Source organism: Mirounga angustirostris, unplaced genomic scaffold (genome assembly GCF_029215605.1).
Source record: "Mirounga angustirostris isolate CCGP_5_RB_7025 unplaced genomic scaffold, mMirAng1.0.hap1 SCAF_2, whole genome shotgun sequence".
Classification (NCBI taxonomy): Eukaryota; Metazoa; Chordata; class Mammalia; order Carnivora; family Phocidae; genus Mirounga; species Mirounga angustirostris.
The window spans coordinates 158,896,389-158,916,412 of record NW_026991710.1 but is presented as its reverse complement, the minus strand read 5'-3'; the positions used below and the strand labels follow the sequence as shown (position 1 = coordinate 158,916,412).

General features: G+C 36.2%; 1 protein-coding gene across 6 annotated transcripts in view; it reads left to right on the top strand.

Annotated features, from left to right (window-relative positions):
• PPP3CC (protein phosphatase 3 catalytic subunit gamma) overlaps positions 1–20,024 on the top strand; it is a 98,683-nt gene that overhangs the window by 53,623 nt on the left and 25,036 nt on the right. For 3 of the 6 annotated variants that reach the window (XM_064585408.1, XM_064585407.1, XM_064585406.1), the window contains exons 4-9: positions 1,418–1,529; positions 11,170–11,315; positions 13,278–13,417; positions 18,404–18,481; positions 18,564–18,658; positions 19,871–19,953. In XM_064585408.1, the coding sequence (XP_064441478.1) occupies positions 1,418–1,529; positions 11,170–11,315; positions 13,278–13,417; positions 18,404–18,481; positions 18,564–18,658; positions 19,871–19,953 (654 nt within the window). The remainder of the gene's footprint in view (positions 1–1,417; positions 1,530–11,169; positions 11,316–13,277; positions 13,418–18,403; positions 18,482–18,563; positions 18,659–19,870; positions 19,954–20,024) is intronic. The other 3 variants (XM_064585409.1, XM_045879996.3, XM_045879997.3) reach the window with 1 other exon arrangement.

The window sequence follows — 20,024 nt, the reverse complement described above, 5'->3', positions numbered from 1 at the left end:
CCCTTCCCCTGCTTGTGTGCACGTGTGCACTCTCTCTCTCAAATAAATAAATAAAATCTTAAAAAAAAAAAAAAAGGAAGTCCATTATTACTCCTAGTGCTTTAGGATGCTACCTTTCTTATATACCAAAATTCTGTATGTACTTGAATTAATTTCTGGACTAGTTTATTCCACTGGTATATTTATCTATATATGTGCCAGTACTACTGTTTTAATTATAGAAGCTTTATAGTATCTTTTAATGTCTAGTAGGACTAGTTCCCCCTCCCCATATAGTTCTCTTTTTTCAGTGTTTTTTTTCTTGGCTGTTTCCTCGCTGTTCTTGCATGTTTATTTTTCCATAGAAATTTTAGTATCAACTTGTCTAACTCCATAAAATAGCTTGTTGGTATTTTTATTGGAATTGCAATGATTTTATAAATTAGGAAGAACTAATGCTGAATCATCCTATCTAAGAACAAGGAGTGTTTTTCCATTTGTTCTTGCCTACTTTTGTGTCTTTCAGGAGGGTTTTAAATTTTTCTTGGTATTAATTTTGCACATTTCTTACTAAATTTATTCCTATATGCTTAATCTTCTTTGATGCTACTATAAATGGAGTTTTCTCTACCATGTGTCCTATTTATTGTTTGTGCATATGAAGGCTATTGATTTTGAATATTAATTTTATATCCTGCCATTTTACTGAGTTCTTTTATTATTTGAGTTAGTTTTATCATTCATTTTTTTTCCTAGGGTTTTTCAGATATACTATTATTATATCATTTTCTTTTTTTTTTTAAAGATTTTATTTAATTGACAGAGAGACAGAGCAAGAGAGGGAACACAAGCAGGGGGAGTGGGAGAGGGAGAAGCAGGTTTCCCGCGGAGCAGGGAGCCTGATGTGGGGCTCGATCCCAGGACCCTGGGATCCTGACCTGAGCCGAAGGCAGACACTTAACGACTGAGCCACCCACGGGCCCCCTTTACCCATTCTTAAACCTCTAATTAATTTCTCTTGTCTAATTCAATTAGCTAATACCTCTAGTACAGTGTTGAATAGTAGCAGAGAGAGTGGATATCCTTGCCTCGTTCCTTATTTTAGTGGAAATGTCTCTGGTATTTCTTTATTAAATAAAACAGATTTTAGAACTAAGGGGTATGTGTGTATATATGTGGGTGGCTTTGTCACAGAGTGCTAGATATTTGGATAGAACATGGGAATAAAAATTAAGGAGAGGTATGTATGAAGCCTCCTTACTGTCTGTCAGATTCTAGGGCAACAGCATGTCACATTCAAAAAGCTAGAAAGTTTCATATTTCAATTGGGAATAGCAATGAGATATGGCATTATAGCAAGTCATTTGAATTCCTATAAATTGTCTTTATGTGTTATCATGGTCACATATAAAAATTTATCCTTATATATGTCTTACAGTGTGTGCTGTTTTTATGGAGTTTAAAGATTAATCATCCCAAAACAGTGTTTTTGCTTCGAGGAAATCATGAATGCAGACATCTTACAGAATATTTCACCTTCAAACAGGAATGTAAGTATAATCACTTTTCCAGAACTTTTTTTTTTTTTTAAAGTAAACTCTGCCCCTAATGTGGGGCTTGAACTTATAGCTCTGAGATCAAGTCATATGCTCTACTGACTGAGCCAGCCAGGCACTTCCATTACTTTTTTAGTTACCCTGTTGTCAGTCCCACAATGAATCAAACATAAACAGAAAAGAAACTAATGGAACTCAAATGCTTCCTGTTGTTTATTTTCTGGTAAGAACCAAGATTCTACCTTTTAAGACATTTATTTTGAAAATAACTATTGTGGTTTCCCCCTTTGTATATTAAAGTAATACATTTGGGGTATTTGAAAACATAGAAAAGTTCAAAGAAGATAAAAGTTGTCAAAAAAAAAAAAAAGTTGTCCATAGTCACATCACTTAAAAATAACTATTATCTCACTATTTGAGAGATAGTCTTCTTTTCTGTATATATAAAAGTCTATCAGGAAAAAAGAAGAAAAGAAAAAAAGAAGGGGAAAAAAAAAAAGCCTATCATGAAATAGTTCAAATGCATATATATCTGTACATATTTTCAAAATAAAATTGGGCTATTATATGCACTGTTTAATAAATTGCTCTTTTCCCTTTATGTAATAACATTTTTTGTACCGTTAAATATTTTTGAACATGATTTTAAAATGTTATTTTAATATTTTTAAAGTATCCCATCTTATGAATGCACTATCATGTAGCCAATTTAGTAATAACTGTATGACATTTCTGTTTCCAACTATAAATAATACTGTAATAGTAAAAAAGCTTATTATTAAAGGTAAAATTTTTGAAAGTCAAAATGTTGCTAGCTGTTTGAAAAACAAACAAACAAACAAAAAACCTCACAGAGGGATGCCTGGGTGGCTCAGTCGGTTAGGTGTTTGCCTTCAGCTCAGGTCATGATCCCAGGGTGCTGGGATCGAGTTCCGCATTGGGCTCCTTGCTTGGCAGGGAGTCTGCTTCTCCCTCTGCTGCTTGTGCTCTCTCTCACTATGTCAAATAACTAAAAAAACCCTCACAGATTTCTTTGACCAGAATCTAGGTACTTACAATTGGCTCTTAGTTAACATTCAGTGTGATGGTAATGTATTGGGTTTGTTTGAGAGAACTTACCCCAGGGCATTTGCACTTAGTGTTTCCCACATAGCTATCTGTTCGTAAGATCTACATCCTTACTTCATTCATATCATCTGAGAGACTTTCTTCCTTGGTTGCTTTTTCTAAATTAATTATCTCATCATTTTACTCTCATACCCTGCTTTTAAAAAAAAAAAAATCTTAACAACACCTTAAATTTTTATATGTTTTTATATAGATATTTATATTTTAAAAATACATTTGTTTATTATTCTCTCTTACCATAATTTAAGTTCCATGACAGCAGGGACATGTTTTATCCACTGTTGTTTTTCTAGAACAGTATCTAATAACTCATAGGAGATGCTTAAAAATATTGGTTGAATTAATTTGTTGAATGAATGATCATCTAGGATTTGTAATTTGGCACAAATTCTCAGAAGACAATTACTAAGTCAGAGGGCATGAACATTTTAAAGGCTTTTGATACATACTCTAACTAGCCCTCTAAAAAAATTATGTATCAATTCATACTTTAAGGAATTTTTGTCTTTTTATATAAAGTGGAAGGAAAATATTGAAATAAAACCCACAAAATTTTAACCTTTGATTTCTAAAATGTTACCGTATTCTTTATAAAATAAGGAAGCTCAACTAAATTCTTGGGTATTATTGGGACATCTGAGTGGCTCAGTCAGTTAAGCGTCTGCCTTCGGCTCAGGTCATGATCCCAGGGTCTTGGGATTGAGTCCTGAATCAGGCTGTCTGCTCAGTGGGGAGACTCCTCCCTCTCCCTCTGCTCCTCCCCTTCCTTATGCTTTCTCTCACTCTCCCACTCTCTATCAAATAAATAAATAAAATCTTTAAAAAAAAAAAATAAATTCTTGGGTATTGTCTGGCTCTAAAATCTACCTCTTTCTCCAAATAATACTGAATATATACAAATGCTTTAATGTCATGTAATTGATGGTTTGATCATGGATTTTACTTTGTGTCCTATTCAGATTTCTCTTCAAATTATTATCTTGGAGGAATATATCATAAAATATTTAAAGTTTTATTCCCAAAAGAATATTCAAAGTTAAAAAAAACAACTTTTAAATTTGTTTTCTGAGGCTCAAGAGTTTATCCAATCCTTCTCCCCAAAATCCCTTTACTTATAGGTAGATTACAACTTGATAGTGTTCCATATGCTGATAGTAACTCTTGTTATTGTAGCTTCCTACACTGGAGTTGGCAGTTGTAATAACAGCCTTTCTCCTATTAGATCCTGAAAGGAAAGGTCATTTTTATTACAAAAAATTTTAGAGTATGAACACTTAAAAAAATTCCACTGGCAGAACAGTCAACTACAAGTGGGCAAGATACAGATCATTTCAGCCCTTGGGACTTAGAATGAACCATTCAAATCAGTAGGTAATATGCAGGAAATTAAAAAAAAAAATTAGATCTGTTGGTGAGTGTTTAAATTGGTATAAGGTATTTGAAGAGCAATTTTGGAATGTCTGTAAAAATTTTTGACCCAGCCATTTGGCTTCTTCTAGGAATTTTCATGCAGGTTATATATGGTTTTTAATGGTATATAACAAATCACCACAAATTTAGCTGTTTGAAACAATACATTTATTATCTCACAGTTACTATAGGTGAGAAGTCCAGGCAGAGTGTGGCTGAATTCTCTGCTCAGGGTCTCCCTGAGCTGAAATCCAGGTGTCACCAAGGCTGCAGCTCTCACCTGGAGCTTGGGGTCTTCTCTAAGTTTACCAGTTATTGGCAGCCCTTATGACCTTAGGGTTAATGTTCATTGTTTTCCTGCTAGCTGTTGGCTAGGGACTGCCCTCAGCTTCCAGAGATTGCTTGCAGTTCTTTGCTCCCACAGGCAGTTCACAGTATCGATGTTTGCTTTCTTCCAGGCAGCCCAAATGCACCTCTCTGCCTTCCTCTTCCCTGATCAGCCAGCTGGGGAAAACCCTTTGCTTTTCAAAGGCTCACCTGATTAGGTTTGGGCCCACCTAGAAGAATCTCCCTTTTTTTGCCCTAACGATATATAATCATGGGAGGCTCAACATATTCACAAATTCCACCCACTGAAAGTGGGCGTAGATTATACAATGCTGTAGGTCATTGCTGGTCATTTTAGAATTCTGCTTACCATTCTGTATACTTGCAAAAAGACAATAAGATATAGATGTATAAGGATGTATGATAACAATTATAGTGTTAATTGTAATAGCAAAAAAGAAAACAAAGAAAAAAGATAATTTAAATATCAAAAAGGGACTGCTTAAATAATACATTTAAAAATGTATTAATACATTTTCAAAAATGGAATACTAGGCAGCTGTTGAAAGATCAAGGTGGGCCTAGATGTACTAATATGGAGAGATGTTCAAATACTTGGTTAGGTGACAGAAGCCATTTGCAGAACATGTATAATATGATCTCCTTTGTAAATTAAAAATATATAATGTGCAGAAAATTGAAAACAGTAATTACCTGTGGGGAGCTGGGTCAGCAGGACTTGTACTTTTAATTTTATATCTTCCTGTGGTACTGCTGCAGTTATCTTTTATCACCACCATGTACTCCTATTATAATAAATTTTTAAACTGGTAACTTCAAAATCACCTGAATGGACCCCAAGCATTTAAGAGGCTTTTTAAAGCACCCCAGAATAATTGTGCTGCATGATGCTGGTTTAGAACACCTGCTCCAGAGGCTTGGAAAGTATCTACTATTTGTCATCTGAGAACCACTTCATGAAATAGTTTAAAAATTGGAAATATTTTGCATTGTTTTTATAAGGCAAATATGGGGATATTACTCATTACACTTCCTTTTCTTTACCTAGGAAAATTAAATAATGCATATCAAGCAGTTGACAAAGGCCCTGGAACGATCAGTATTTAGCAGTAAATAAGTCATAAGAAAGCTGCCTATGGATGCCTCTGTTGTGCATTAAGGGTCAGGTTTTTTTAGGTAACATTTTTATTCAGTTCTTCCTCTGTTTTCTCAGAGTTTCTTTTTTGACTAGTAAAAATTGGTTCAGACTATTTTTAGAAGATGGAACAATAGGTTCTGGGAAACATTTTAAGGGTTTCATTTGCACAGAATTGCTTATCTTAGGTTTTTATTTGCTTTTCACATGCTTTAATTTGTTAAACCAGATTTCTTTCTTTTTTTCTTCAGAGATACTCCTGTTTCATTCTAATGCTGCATCTGAAATGTGAATAAATCTTGGAACAAGCACACAAATACAATTTCACATTTTATTCTTATGAGCAAAGAGCATGTGTGCTGCTTTGCATGGATGTTTTCACTGTTAATGATCTCTCTTCAAGGGCCACCGTGGCTTTTAGAATCAGCACCTTACAATTACTGCTAAGTGATGCTTCATTCCAGATTGTGCAGCTGCAGTCTTGTGACTATTTCTAAGGGTGGCAGGTGGAGGTTGTTTTTTTTTTTACATAAATTCTTTTTTTAAAAAAAGATTTTTTTATTTATTCATTTGACAGAGAGAGAGAGAGCACAAGCAGGTAGAGTAGCAGGGAGAGGGAGAAGCAGGCTCCCCACTGAGCAAGGACCCCGATGCGGGGCTCAGTCCCAGGACCCCGGGATCATTACCCAAGCCGAAGGCAGTTGCTTAACGAACTGAGCCACCCAGGTGCCCCTTTTTTACATAAATTCTTAAATTGCTTTACATTACAGTTATTTTTAATATTCCTTTCAAACCCAGAGATAATATGATAGCAAAGAAAAATAGAACAGTTAATTTTTGACATATCATTTATCTTTGCAAAAACATTGCTTTACTGTTGTATACTTGGAAAGTAAACCTAGTTAGTACTTTTATGATTCCATCCCATAGCTCTGGGTCCAAATTTCTAAAGTAAATTAGTTGTTCCCATGAGCCATTTTTTGATGTTTAATTAAATAGCTTACTGACAGGTTCTAGAAACTCCTGTAATTTTGCTAATGAAAACAGTATTGTTATGACAGGTTTATTTTTTAAAAATAAGTATTGCTTGTCGTATTAATGCCTACAGTATTATTTGTAGTAGTAAGAGATTAGTGTGGTTAGATTGTGGTATATCCATAAAGTGAACTACTGTGTAGACATAAAAAATTAATTACAAAGCTCTTCATATAAAGATGTGGCATGATCTTCAAAATATGTTAAGTACAAAAAGCAAATGTAAAACAGTGTATATATGCTACCATTTAGGTAAAAAACAAAAGGATGTTTTGAAAAGAGAATAAATGTATATATCTGCATGTGTATGCATAGGGTATCTTTGTAAAGACCTCCAGAAAACTAGTAATACTGGTTGCCTGCAGGGGGTGGGTGGGAGGAGTAGGGGTTTGTAGACCTGTATAACTTTTTACAGCTTTTGTATTTTGAACCATGTAAATGTATTTTTTTTTTAATAATGAAAGCAAATGTAAATGAAGATAAGTATATAATCAGTGGCTAGACCAGGTCATGGTTTCTAGCAAATAGTGTTGACTCTCAAAATTACCTTTAAAGAATATTGTTGAAATTCTGTTTTGTTAATGTTGCATTACTGATACTGGTTAGAACTTGTATCATCAGTGTGATCCTGTGATTGAGGTACATTTTCCTTTGTTATGGAAATTATTGTTTTATGGGATAAAGCTTAAAATTTCTCATGAAAATTAAACACTGAGTCAGCTAATTTAACCTTTGGGAATTATATATTTGGCTATTTAGATTCTCCTATTAAATATTTAATTTGAAATAATGATTGGGAGGAGAATTGCATGGTATTAAGAGCATGAACAGGTTCAGTTTTCAGTCTTGCCACTTACTAGCTTGTGACTTCAGGCAAGTAGGCCCAATTTCTTCAGCTTTTTAGTGAAGATAGTAAAAGTACTTATAGGGTTTCTGTGAAGATAAAATAAGGTAATTTCATTAGTTAACACATAGTACCTAGTGTGTGCCAGACGTTATTCAAAGCATTTTACATATATGAATTCATTTAATCTTCACAGCATCCTTGTAATATAGGTATGTATTGTCATTATGCCCATTTTATAGATGAGGAAATCAAAGCACAGAGAGCTAAGCAATTTGTGCTGAGTATCACAGCTAGTAAGCCAAGCTTCAGATCCAGGCAGTCAGGTTCCAGACTCCATTCTCTTGATCACCATGCTGTGGGAAACACTTAACTCACTGATGGCACAGATACATTGTGAGCCTTCAACAAATTTCAATGATAAAGGTAATATAATAATAAATATTACTATACAAAGTTATATAATTCATCAGAGAAAATACAGATAAACTAAGTCAAGGAAGAATATAGATACCTTCAGTCTAACCCCTCAGAAAGTAAATATGTTGGTATTTATATACCTATTCATATACTTTAAGAAAATAAAAATTTTGTAAACTATTTTGGTCATGTGTTAATATAACATTAACTTCTTTTTTTTTTTTAAGATTTTATTTATTTATTTGATAGAGAGACACAGCAAGAGAGGGAACACAAGCAGGGGGAGTGGAAGAGGGAGAAGCAGGCTTCCCGCTGAGCAGAGAGCACGATGCGGGACTCGATCCCAGGACCCAGGGATCATGACCTGAGCCGAAGGCAGATGCTTAACAACTGAGCCTTCTTTATGCTTAGTTTGATTCATAACCTCCTGGTTTTTAAAAAATTTTATGAATTTTTTTATTTTAATTCCAGTACAGTTAACACGTAGTGTTATATTAGTTCCAGATGTACAATATAGTGATTCAGCAGTTCTATGCATTACTCAGTGCTCATCATGATAAGTGTACTTTTAATCCCCATCACCTATTTCACCCATCCCCCCACTCACCTCTCCTCTAGTAACCATCAGTTTGTTCTCTATAGGTAAGAGTCTGTTTCTTGGTTTCTCTCTCTCTTTCTCTCTTTTTAATTTTTTTTAAAGATTTTATTTGAGATAGAGAGAGAGAGCACGAGCGGGGGGTGGGGTGGGGAGGAGGGGCAGAGTGGGAGGGAGAAGCAGGCTGTCCACTGAGGATCATGACCTGAGCCCAAATCAAGAGTCAACGCCACTTAACCGACTGAGCCACCTAGCCACCCCCCAAACAGCAATGTTACTCAGCCATAAAATGAATGAAAACTCTTGCTGTTCGTTATAACATGGATAGACCCAGGGGATATTATATTAAGTGAGATAAGTCAGACAGAGAAAGACAAATACCATATGATTTCACTTATATGTGGAATCTGAAAAACAAAACAAAAACAGAAACAGACTCAAATACGTAGAACAAATACGGTTGCTGGAGGGGAAACAGGTGGGAGAATGGACTAAATGGGTTAAGGTGCTTAAGAGGCACAAACTTCCAATTAGAAAATAAATAAGTCACAAGGATGAAAAGTATGACATAGGGTATATAGTCAATAGTATTGTAATAACTATATGGTAAGGATGGTAACTATACTTATGGTGAACAATACATAATGTATACACAATCCATTGTTGAATCAATATATTGTACTGAAACTAATATGACATTGCATGTCAATTATACTTGAATTAAAAAAACAAAACAAAACTCCTCCCTATATCTAAGCTTAAGACTCTTACAGAGGAATTTTTTATTGACATTGGCAACAGAGGGAACTCTGGCTCCAAGGATTTTCAGGAGAAAAAGTTAATCACTGGCCACAAACAAAAGGAGTTGGGTTTTTGTTTTTGTTTTTGTTTTTTACTTTTTTCCTCATATAGACTTTATGGCCAATATGGATCTACTTTTGCAATAGCCAAAATTTACAGTGTTCAAATAAAAAGCAGAATATAAGGCTGTAATTGTAAGGAGATGCAAAGATGCATAAGGCATGGCTCTTATTAACTTGGTTGTCCTAATAGAGTTAGCATATGTTGTGAAATAGATGATCTTAACTGCGGTACAGTAATACAAAATGCTCTGAAGTTTTTAAAGGAACCCACAGACTCCCTTAATGCCCTCAAATCTTGGCAATAAAGAGATCCTCACATTCAGGAATGTAAAGTCTTATAACTCAGATATGGTTCCCTTCATCTATACCTACCCTTTAGGAATGTCTCTCCAGACATTTCTGCCATCCATGTTCTATACTCTGGCCCAAATCTGGACCATTACCCTTCACTTTATTCTCCAAAGCCTTGCCAAGACCAGGTTCTGATCCTTAAACACATCTTTTCTAAAAGCTTGGAAATTACAAGGAAGTAAACACAGAAATAATTATCAACTAGATAATCTGATTCACTTGCTGTGGCTTTGTTCTCTAGGTCCTGTAGGCTTGTCTCATCTTCACAGAATTTTGGAAGAGAAGGAGCTCATAGTTCTGTAGGGCTGCCTGCCTTTACGACCTCTGGCCTTCTCTACCAACAGGCACCTCCAGGCTTGACTTTCTGAAATCCAAGGCCAAGGAAGAAGAAAATATTCCCTTTCTTTTTAAACTAAAACCATCTTTCAGCTTTCCATCTCTTACTTCATGACAGATTCTTTCTGGATAATTGTGGAGACCCCACCCTCTGCCCACTGGAGTGTTTCCTTGTTCTTTAACCCCAAAATACAATTCATAAAGATGAACATTTATTTTTATTTTTATTTAATTATTTGAGAGAGACAGACAGAGGGAGAGTGAGAGGGAAAAGCAGACAGGGAGCCCGATGTAGGACTGGATCCCAGAATCCTGAGGTCATGACCTGAGCTGAAGGCAGACATTTAACTGATTGAGCCACCTAGGTGCCCCAGAGATGAACATTTTTATATAAAATGGAATTGGAACAAAATTTGCTAAAAGATCTTAAAAATCATAGCAAAAGAGTATTGATATTTTCTTGATTACTCTTAAAACTTCAGTTTCCATTTATATATCTTCAGTACCCCCCGGGGAGTCTTTTAGTCGGAACAAAATATTCAGGCTTACAAGATTACCATGGGCCATATTGGCATTTATCTACTTAGAAGGATACAGTCCAGACATGGCTGCAGCTCCAGGCATCCCTTTTCAGTGGAGTAGTCCTCATGGGAGTGGGTATAGCAGTCCGAAGTTTTTCTGCCTCCCTCTCCCCGTCCAAGTAACAGTTCAGGTGCAGGGAAACTACCCATGTTGGGCAGATCAGAGAGCCACTGTGGCTTAGAAGCCTTAGGTAGCACAATTGCCAATATTGCCTGTAAAAGCTTTATTGGTATAGATTCCAGGATCCCACAGGGACCTACCTTGAGTCATTGCACTCAGGAGTACAAAGCTATAGCTACCAGGTAATTGAGTAATTTTTAACATAAGCAATGTTGCCTAATAACACAGCTGACTCACCTTATCAGGTTTCGAAGGCAACAGAGCTAGAAAGTTAATCCAGCGTAGAGGAGATTTTGTTTACCTTTTATCCACAACTTTTCAAGAATATTTTTATAAAGATGATTGTTTTCAAATTTGCCTGAAATAAATGGCTTTGAAGTAGCTTCATAATTTTCTGTCCAATATCCTTTTTCATATATGATAAATTTTAGCTTTTCTTCCTTTGACTGTTTTTCTTTTTTTGATAGGTCGAATCAAATATTCTGAACAGGTGTATGATGCGTGTATGGAAACATTTGACTGTCTTCCTCTTGCTGCCCTCTTAAACCAGCAGTTTCTGTGTGTACATGGAGGGATGTCACCTGAAATTACTAGTTTAGATGACATTAAGAAAGTAAGTAATCTCAGTAGTCTCATGGAGTATATGTATTTTTAGTTTTATTTTTTACTGTAGTCAACTAATATGCCTCTATTGCTGAAAATTTTTAAATACAGATAATCAGAAATAAGAAAGTGGAAATCACCTGTGGTCTCATTACTGGGAGACAACCACTGTTAACATTTTGCTAAATATCTTCCAGAAAATTCCTGTAAATTTTAATGAAATCTGTACTTTCACCTTTCATCCCTGTCCTGCAGTGAATTGTGTAACCTTGACCAAACCACTTAACTCTTAATCACATTTTCTTTTTTTTTTTTTTTTTTAAGATTTTATTTATTTGACATAGAGAGAGACAGTGAGAAAGGGAACACAAGCAGGGGGAAGTGGGAGAGAGAGAAGCAGGCTTCCGGCAGAGCAGGGAGCCCGGTGCGGGCCTCGATCCCAGGACCCTGGGATCATGACCTGAGCCGAAGGCAGACGCTCAACAACTGAGCCACCCAGGCACCCCTTAATCACCTTTTCTTCTCTGAGAAATGAGAAAGTTAGAATGGATGGTCTGAGGACTTCCAGCTCTGAAATTCATTGACTTTGACATTTTTTATTTTATTTTTTAAAGATTTTATTTATTTATTTGAGAGAGAGAAAAAGAGAGAGAGCACATGAGAGGGGGGAGGGTCAGAGGGAGAAGCAGACTCCCTGCTGAGCAGGGAGCCCAATGTGGGACTCCATCCAGGGACTCCAAGATCATGACCTGAGCCGAAGGCAGTCGCTTAACCAACTGAGGCACCCAGGCGCCCTGACTTTGACATTTTAGATGATAGAGTTTAATTGCTACACTGTGTGAGTTGGTGATTATTATTTTCAGGATTTTCTATAGAGATGATCAATCTTTTTTCACGTCTGTTGTTCTACGTTATCATCTTTTCTCTACCTTTGTATTCTACTTGTCTCATGTAGATACTGAAAGTAAAGATTTTTCTGTTTATAAAACTTTTCTCTGAATTAAAGTTACTCTCCTCAGGGTAAGAGGGTATGCCTACATTTCTGCTGCCTTATGGTCTTTAAAATAACCAGAATTTCTCTTTTACATTGTTAAGTCTTGAATTTTGCAATTCTGAATCACTTGTATTAAAAACCTCCCCTTTCACTTAGTAGAAGTCCTCAGCTATCTTAGTTACTGGTTTTGCCTTGGTTTTTATGCTACTAACCAAAGCAGCAATGACTCAAGGCTTAAATTAATAACTTACATTGAAATGCCTGCATATAGAATGGAAAGGATGAAAGTCCTTTACAAAATAAGACTAGAAATCTCCATTGGAATGAGGTAGACAATGAAGAGAACAATTGTAAAACCTTTCCTGCCCTGATGGTAATGTTAGCTCACCTGGGCAGTTGAAATGAACTTTACATAGTCTTTCTCAATAGTAGTATATCTCCATAGTGGTTGATTTCACATTTGAATTAGATGAGTACTGCTTTTAAGACTAGGATGTAGGGGCGCCTGGGTGGCTCAGTCGCTAAGGATCTGCCTTTGGCTCAGGTCATGATTGCAGAGTCCTGGGATCCAGCCCCGCATTGGGCTCCCTGCTCTGCTGGAAGCCTGCTTCTCCCTCTCCCACTCCCCCTGCTTGTGTTCCCTCTCTCGCTGTGTCTCTCTCTGTCAAATAAATAAAATCTTAAAAAAAAAAACAAAAACTAGGATGTAAAGCAGTCCTTTTCTACAGTATGGTTAGATGACAGGGATATTTATACAAATTTATTTCAAAAAAATAATAAAAATTGTGTATCCAAATTTGTTAAATACTCATTTTCTTCCTAAAGGAAAAATTCTTTATGGGGCTTGCTGCTTTTTCTCCTAATACATTCTTGTTGGTGGGAGGGTTTTGTTTTGTTTTGTTTTTGACCCATACCAGTTTCCAAAAGTTCCTTTTGCCTTCATGATTTTTCTTCTTTTGGCTTTTGTGTGTTTTCTAGTTAGACAGGTTTAAAGAACCTCCAGCCTTTGGGCCAGTGTGTGACCTGCTTTGGTCTGATCCTTCAGAGGATTATGGTAATGAAAAGACCTTGGAGCACTATACCCACAACACTGTCCGAGGGTGCTCTTATTTTTACAGGTAAGCTAATCCTCAAAGTTATAAATTAGGAAAGGCGATTGTAATATGTATCATCAAATTATTTGTAAGTACTTTATATCCCTAATTTTTGTAGTATAAAGACTTTTGTTTAATTTTTTGATTAATAGAAGGCAGAAAATTCTTGTTTATTTTGTTTTTTATATTTTGATAGGTATTATGTACCCTCATAATATATATGAGTACCTTCATTAATACCTAAGTGTAATATACTGAACATGATTGAACAGAACATCTTGCAGTGCTTAAATGTTATTATCTGACCCTAAATGATCTTGATTATTTGTTCCCAAACATCATCTATGAGTTTTTTTAAAAAATAAAGATTTGTTGGCTCTTCCCCCAGAGATTCTGATTCAGTGGGTCTGAGACAGGAAAATCCTGTTGGTTTTTTTTTTTTTTTATGAGGTATTATTTTCTTAAAGATTTTATTTATTTATTTGACAGAGAGACACAGCGAGTGAGGGAACACAAGCAGGGGGAGTTGTGAGAGGGAGAATCAGGCCTCCCGTCAAGCACGGAGCCTGATGCGGGGCTCGATCCTAGGACCCTGGGATCATGACCTGAGCCAAAGGCAGGCGCTTAACGACTAAGCCACCCAGGCGCCCCAATCCTGTTATTTTTTTTAACAATCTCTCCAGCGTTTGGAACCACTCCTATAGGCAAAGATATAAAAAGAACAGGACATTGTGAACTAAGCCCAGGACATTTCCTGGAAGTTGGCTGTTGTCTTAAATCTCATATGTGAGCTTTTATTGTGTTCTGCCATTCAAAAAGAGGGGGAGAGAGAGAAGTGTGAAGTCTAAGTTTTTTTAATCCCAGTGTTTTACTGTGACAAGTTAATGCATATATTTAGTTCAAATCTGTTAATTGCCTAGATAGTACATTTATTAAATGAAATCCACATATATTAAGTAAAAAGCCTTAATATTGCCATAGTTTTAACCTTCTTCTAGGCAACCTTGTTTTATTCCTTTCTGAGTCATTTAAATTTTACTTCTTTTTAAAGTTTTTTAAAAAGATTTTATTTATTTATTTTGAGAGAGAGAGAGAGAGAGTACATGCACACACTGAGCCAAATCCAAGTCAGACACTCAACTGACTGAACCCCTAAATTTTACTTCTCTTTACATTGCTTGAAATAAAGAGCATAATACCTTTTTATTGTTTGTACAACATAAACTCTATGACTTCTTTGGAGATGAGCTTGACAACATCTATTATAAATGCCCAGGGCCTTTGATCCAGAAGATCCTCTAAAGTGTAATCCTGTGGCTATACAATTGATCCTCATTATTTACAAATTCTGATCTTCAGATTTGCCTTCCTGTTAAGAATTACTTGTAACTGCAAAGTCACCACTCATAGCACTGTCATGGTCATTCAGAAGTGCACACATGCTGAATGATGAAAAATTTGTCACCCCATCTGTGTTCCTAACTGAGGTTAACAAAGAGCTGCTTTGCTGTCTTGTTTCAGCTTTCATGCTATTCCACCATTCTTTGTGTGGTCCGTTTAGTGCAATATTTTTCACATTTTTTGTTGGTGAGTTTGCTGTGTAAAATGGCCCTCAACGTAGTGCTTAGGTGCTACCGAGTATTTCTACATGTAAGAAGGCTGTGATGTGTCTTAGAGAGAAAATACATATAAGCTTTATTTGGGAATGACTTAAGGCATTGTTGTCCATGAGTTCCATGCTAATTAATGAACAGTATATGTTAAATAAGTGTCCTTACACAGAAACACACATGAAACAAGGTTATGTATTGATCGGTTAGTGAAAATGTGACCAGAGGCTCACAGGACACTAACTGTCTATTTTCTCTAGGAGCAGTGGTTCAGTTTTGACTAATGCTGTATTTACAAGTTAACTTTGTAGAACATAGCTACTGCAAATAACAAAAATCAACTATGTAAATGTGCAGATATGTAAAATGTATACCCTTGAACAACATGTGTTTGAACTGCACAGGTCCACTTAAACGCGGATTTTTTTTTATATAAATATAATACTATACTAGAAATGTATTTTTTCTTGCTTAACATTTTCTTTTCTCTAGCTTATTTTTGTGTAAGAATACAGCATATGATGCATAGTACATACAAAGTATGCGTCAATTGACTGTTATGGGTAAGGCTTCTAGTCAACAGGCCAGCTTTTGGGGGAGTCAAAAGTTACATACATGAGGGTGCCTGGCTGGCGCAGTCGGTAGAACATGTGACTCTTGATCTCAGGGTCGTGAGTTTAGGCCCCATGTTGGGCATGGAGCCTACTTAAAAAAAGTTATACACATCGGGCGCCTGGGTGGCTCAGTCGTTGGACATCTGCCTTCGGCTCGGGTCGTGGTCCCAGGGTCCTGGGATCGGGCCCTGAGTCGGGCTCTCTGCTCCGCGGGAAGCCTGCTTCTCCCTTTCCCACCCCCCCTGCTTGTGTTCCCTCTCTTACTGTGTCTTTCTCTGTCAAATAAATAAAATCTTTAAAAAATATATAGTTATACACACAAGAAAAAAGTTATACACAGATTTTTGACTGCAAGGGGAGTCAACACTCCCCACATTGTTCAAGGGTCAACGGTATAAGGTTATTCACTGGTGTATTATTTGTGATAAATTTATTTTTTTTTAAGTAGGCTCCACACCCAGCAAGGAGCTCAATGTGGGGCTTGAACTCACAACCCTGAGATCCTAAGATTTAGAGTGAGATATTTAACCAACTGAGCCACCGAGGTGCCCCTATGATAAAAGATTTAAAACAACCTAAATGTTCAATAGAAAAATAGTTAGTTAAATACCTTGTGGTACATTCAGACAATGGAATGTGCCAGACTATTCAATGAGGCTATTTTTTTTTTAATAAAAAAATAGAAAAGAAAACAAACCCTTTATGTATGGATATAAAATACAGGCATACCTTATTTTATTGCACTTCGCTGTATTGCACTTCATAGATACTGAGTTTTTTACAAATTGAAGGTTTGCGGCAGTCCTGTGTTGAGCAAGTCTCTTGGGTATTATTTTTCCAACAGTATTTGCTCACTTCCTGTCTCTGTCACATTTTGGTAATTCTCCCAATATTTCAAATTTTTTTATATTTATTTATTTAAATCATTATATTTATTGTGATTTGTGATCTGTGATTATGACCACTGAAAACTCAGATGATGGTTAGCATTTTCATCAATAAGGTATTTTTTATTTTTTTTTATTTTTTTAAGATTTTATTTATTTGCAAGAGAGACAATGAGAGACAGAGAGCATGAGAGGGAGGAGGGTCAGAGGGAGAAGCAGACTCCCTGCTGAGCAGGGAGCCTGATGTGGGACTCGATCCCGGGACTCCAGGATCATGACCTGAGCCGAAGGCAGTCGCTTAACCCAACTGAGCCACCCAGGCGCCCAATAAGATATTATTTTTAAGTTAAGGTATATACATTATTTTTTAGACATAATGCTATTGCACACTTAATAGACTACGGTATAGTGTAAGTTTAATTTTTATATGTACTGGGAAACCAAAAAATTAATTTGACCTGCTTTATTTCAATATTTGCTTTGTTGTGGTGGTCTGGAACAGAACCCACAACATCTCCAAGGTATGCCTATAGAATATCTTTTAAAGGGTACTCAAAGAAATCAGGAACATTGGTTGCTCCTAAGGTAGCTGGAAGATAGATGTAGGAAGAAGGGAGGCATTTAGGGGCGCCTGGCTGACTCAATCAGAAGAGCATGCAACTGACTCTTGATCTCGGGGTCATGAGTTTGAGCCCCACATTGGGTATAGAGATTATTAAAAAAAATAAACTTTAAAAGAAAAAAAGAAGAGAGGCATTTCACTGTATCTGTATCTCACTATTTGTATCTTTCAATTTTATACCATGTGAATGTACAATCTATTTTAAAAGTTAATTTTTCTAATGAGCATAATAAGAAAGATTTAAATATAAATAATTAACACTTGGATAATTCTAGGATAATTTGGTATTCTCCATTCTCCAGTTTTTCCTATCAGGTAATTCTTCCCCCCAACCTCCACCCCCGCCCCTCCACCCCAGAGGGAGAGAGGTGGAGGGAGGGGCAGAGGGAGAGAATCTTAAGAAACCCGAATAGAAATTAAGAGTGTACTTGTGGCGCCTGGGCACTGACTCTTGGTTTTAGCTCGGGTCTTGATTTCAGGGTCATGGGATACAGCCCCCTAGGGCTCCATGCTCAGTGCAGAATCTGCTTGGGATTCTCTCTCCCTCCCTCTCTGTCCCCCCACCCCACTCTTGCGTGCTCTCTCTCTCAAAATAAATAAATAAGTCTTAAAAAAAAAAAAAAGTCAGACGCCTAACTGACTGAGTCACTCAGGCACCCCAACCTATCAGGTTTTTCTAAATGTAGAAAGATAATAATATTGAGAGAAAATGTTAGGAGTAGATGCAAATATCACACCTTTCATTAGAATACAGTTGGGTGTAATATTTGCATTTACTCCTGAAATATTCCTGCATAATATCAACTTGGCGTTGATATTACTTGTGAAGCTGTAAGTAGGTTATTTAACTTTTCTAACAATTTGATAATTTGAAAATTGTGTGTTCAGTTTTTAGCACCTAATCTCTCTCTCTCTCTCTCTCTCTCTCTCACACACACACACACACATACACTACTGGGCTACTTTTTTTTATATCAAGACAAGACAAGTTTTGGTGTTGTTATGTTAAGGGTTAAGACAAAAAATTTAAAAGGTAGTAGGGAGCTCTTTTCCTGTCCTAAGGTTGTCTGTTATCTGCATATTTGATCTGGAATGAGGTATATTAGTGAAGTGGAAAAACAGTGATGATTGCTAAGCCATTAATAAAAGTTCAGTGGTATGTCAAATCTATAATTTTGAAACAAATTCAACTAATAGCATCTTGACTTTTCCCCTTCCTCCTACTAAAAACCAGTTGTTGTAGTTCTGGGTTTATGTTTCCTAATTTTCTTTTTCAGTTACCCTGCAGTTTGTGAATTTTTACAGAACAATAATTTGTTATCAATAATCAGAGCCCACGAAGCCCAGGATGCTGGGTAAGTTATATTAAAACTGTACCAATTATCATTACAGAGTTTTTGCCTTTTATATCAAGACAGACTGTTATCTCTCTTCCAGGTATCGAATGTACAGGAAGAGCCAAACAACAGGCTTTCCATCACTCATTACAATTTTCTCTGCCCCCAATTACCTAGATGTCTATAATAATAAAGGTAAAGGAGTCCAGTGATATTTGAGTTTGAATTTGTGAGTAAATGTGAGCTCTAATTTAATCATATATATGTGTATGTATTTTATATATAAGAAAAGAGGTCTTAATTGAAACAAAGGCCAAGAAACTTAGAATTTAGACTCTTGCTTGGTTTTCATTTCCTAAGGATTATTGGGCTCTTTGTAAATATAACTAATGATCATAATAGGTCTGATATGTACTCCTGAATCAAAATATAAGAAGAATAGGGGTGCCTGGGTGGCTCAGTCAGTTGAGTGTCTGGCTCTTGGTTTTGGCTCAGGTCATGATCTCATGGGTCTTGGGATTGAGCCCTGAGTCAGGCTCTGTGCTCAGTGGGGACTGTTTGAAGATTCTCTCCCTCTGCCCTTCCCCCCAACTCCTTCTCTCTCCCTCTCTCTCTAAAATAAATAAATAAATCTTTAAAAATATATATAAGAAGAAGAAATTCAGGTTCAAGTTAGAATAGTCATCATAAATTATTACTTTTGGTGAATTTATTTGTAACAGTACCTCAATAAAATGTCACTATTTGGAGTTTTAATGTTTGTAAATTATTAAGCTGTTTTTGCTTTTCTTGAGGAATGGTACAGGTAGATGAATACTGTACAAAAAGTCAGAAAAATCATTGTAGTTAAAGCCCTGCCAGAAACTAAATGGTGTGACTTTAGGCAAGTCACATTATTTTTCTACACCTCAATTTCCCATATAAACAGAGAGGATTAAATATAAACATGCCTTCAATCCAGAAATTCTCATTCTAAGACTTTATCCTATTGAAAATTTTATTTTTACATACGCCCAATGTGGGGCTTGAACTCATGACCCTGAGATCAAGAGTTGCATACTCTACTGACTGAGCCAGCCAGGTACCCCAAAATCTTTTTTTTTTTTTTAATTTTTTATGATTCATAGTTTGTAAGTTTTGTATCAGGGCAAACTTCCTCTGTAATATCCTCTGTAACATGCCTCTGTAACTATTTTGTTGTTTACAAAGTATGACTATAAAATAATAGAACTTGTATACAAACATGCCAGAACGTATATATCCAAGTGAGTATTGTCCCTTCACAGTAGTTACCTTGGGAAGCTATATGCTTATTCCAACAATGCTGCCATTGTTCAAAGCGTTTTCGGAACTCCTCTTTTGGCATTGCCTTCAGAGTCTGCGACACATTCTTTTGATTATCCTCAGTGATGGGAAATCTTCGTCCTTTGAGGGTGGATTTGATTTTTGGAACAGCCAAAAGTCATTTGGAGTCAAGACTGGTGAATAAGGTGAGTGATCAAGCTAGATGATACCATTTGGGGTCAGAAACAAGGTATGATTATAGGGTAATGAGACTGGT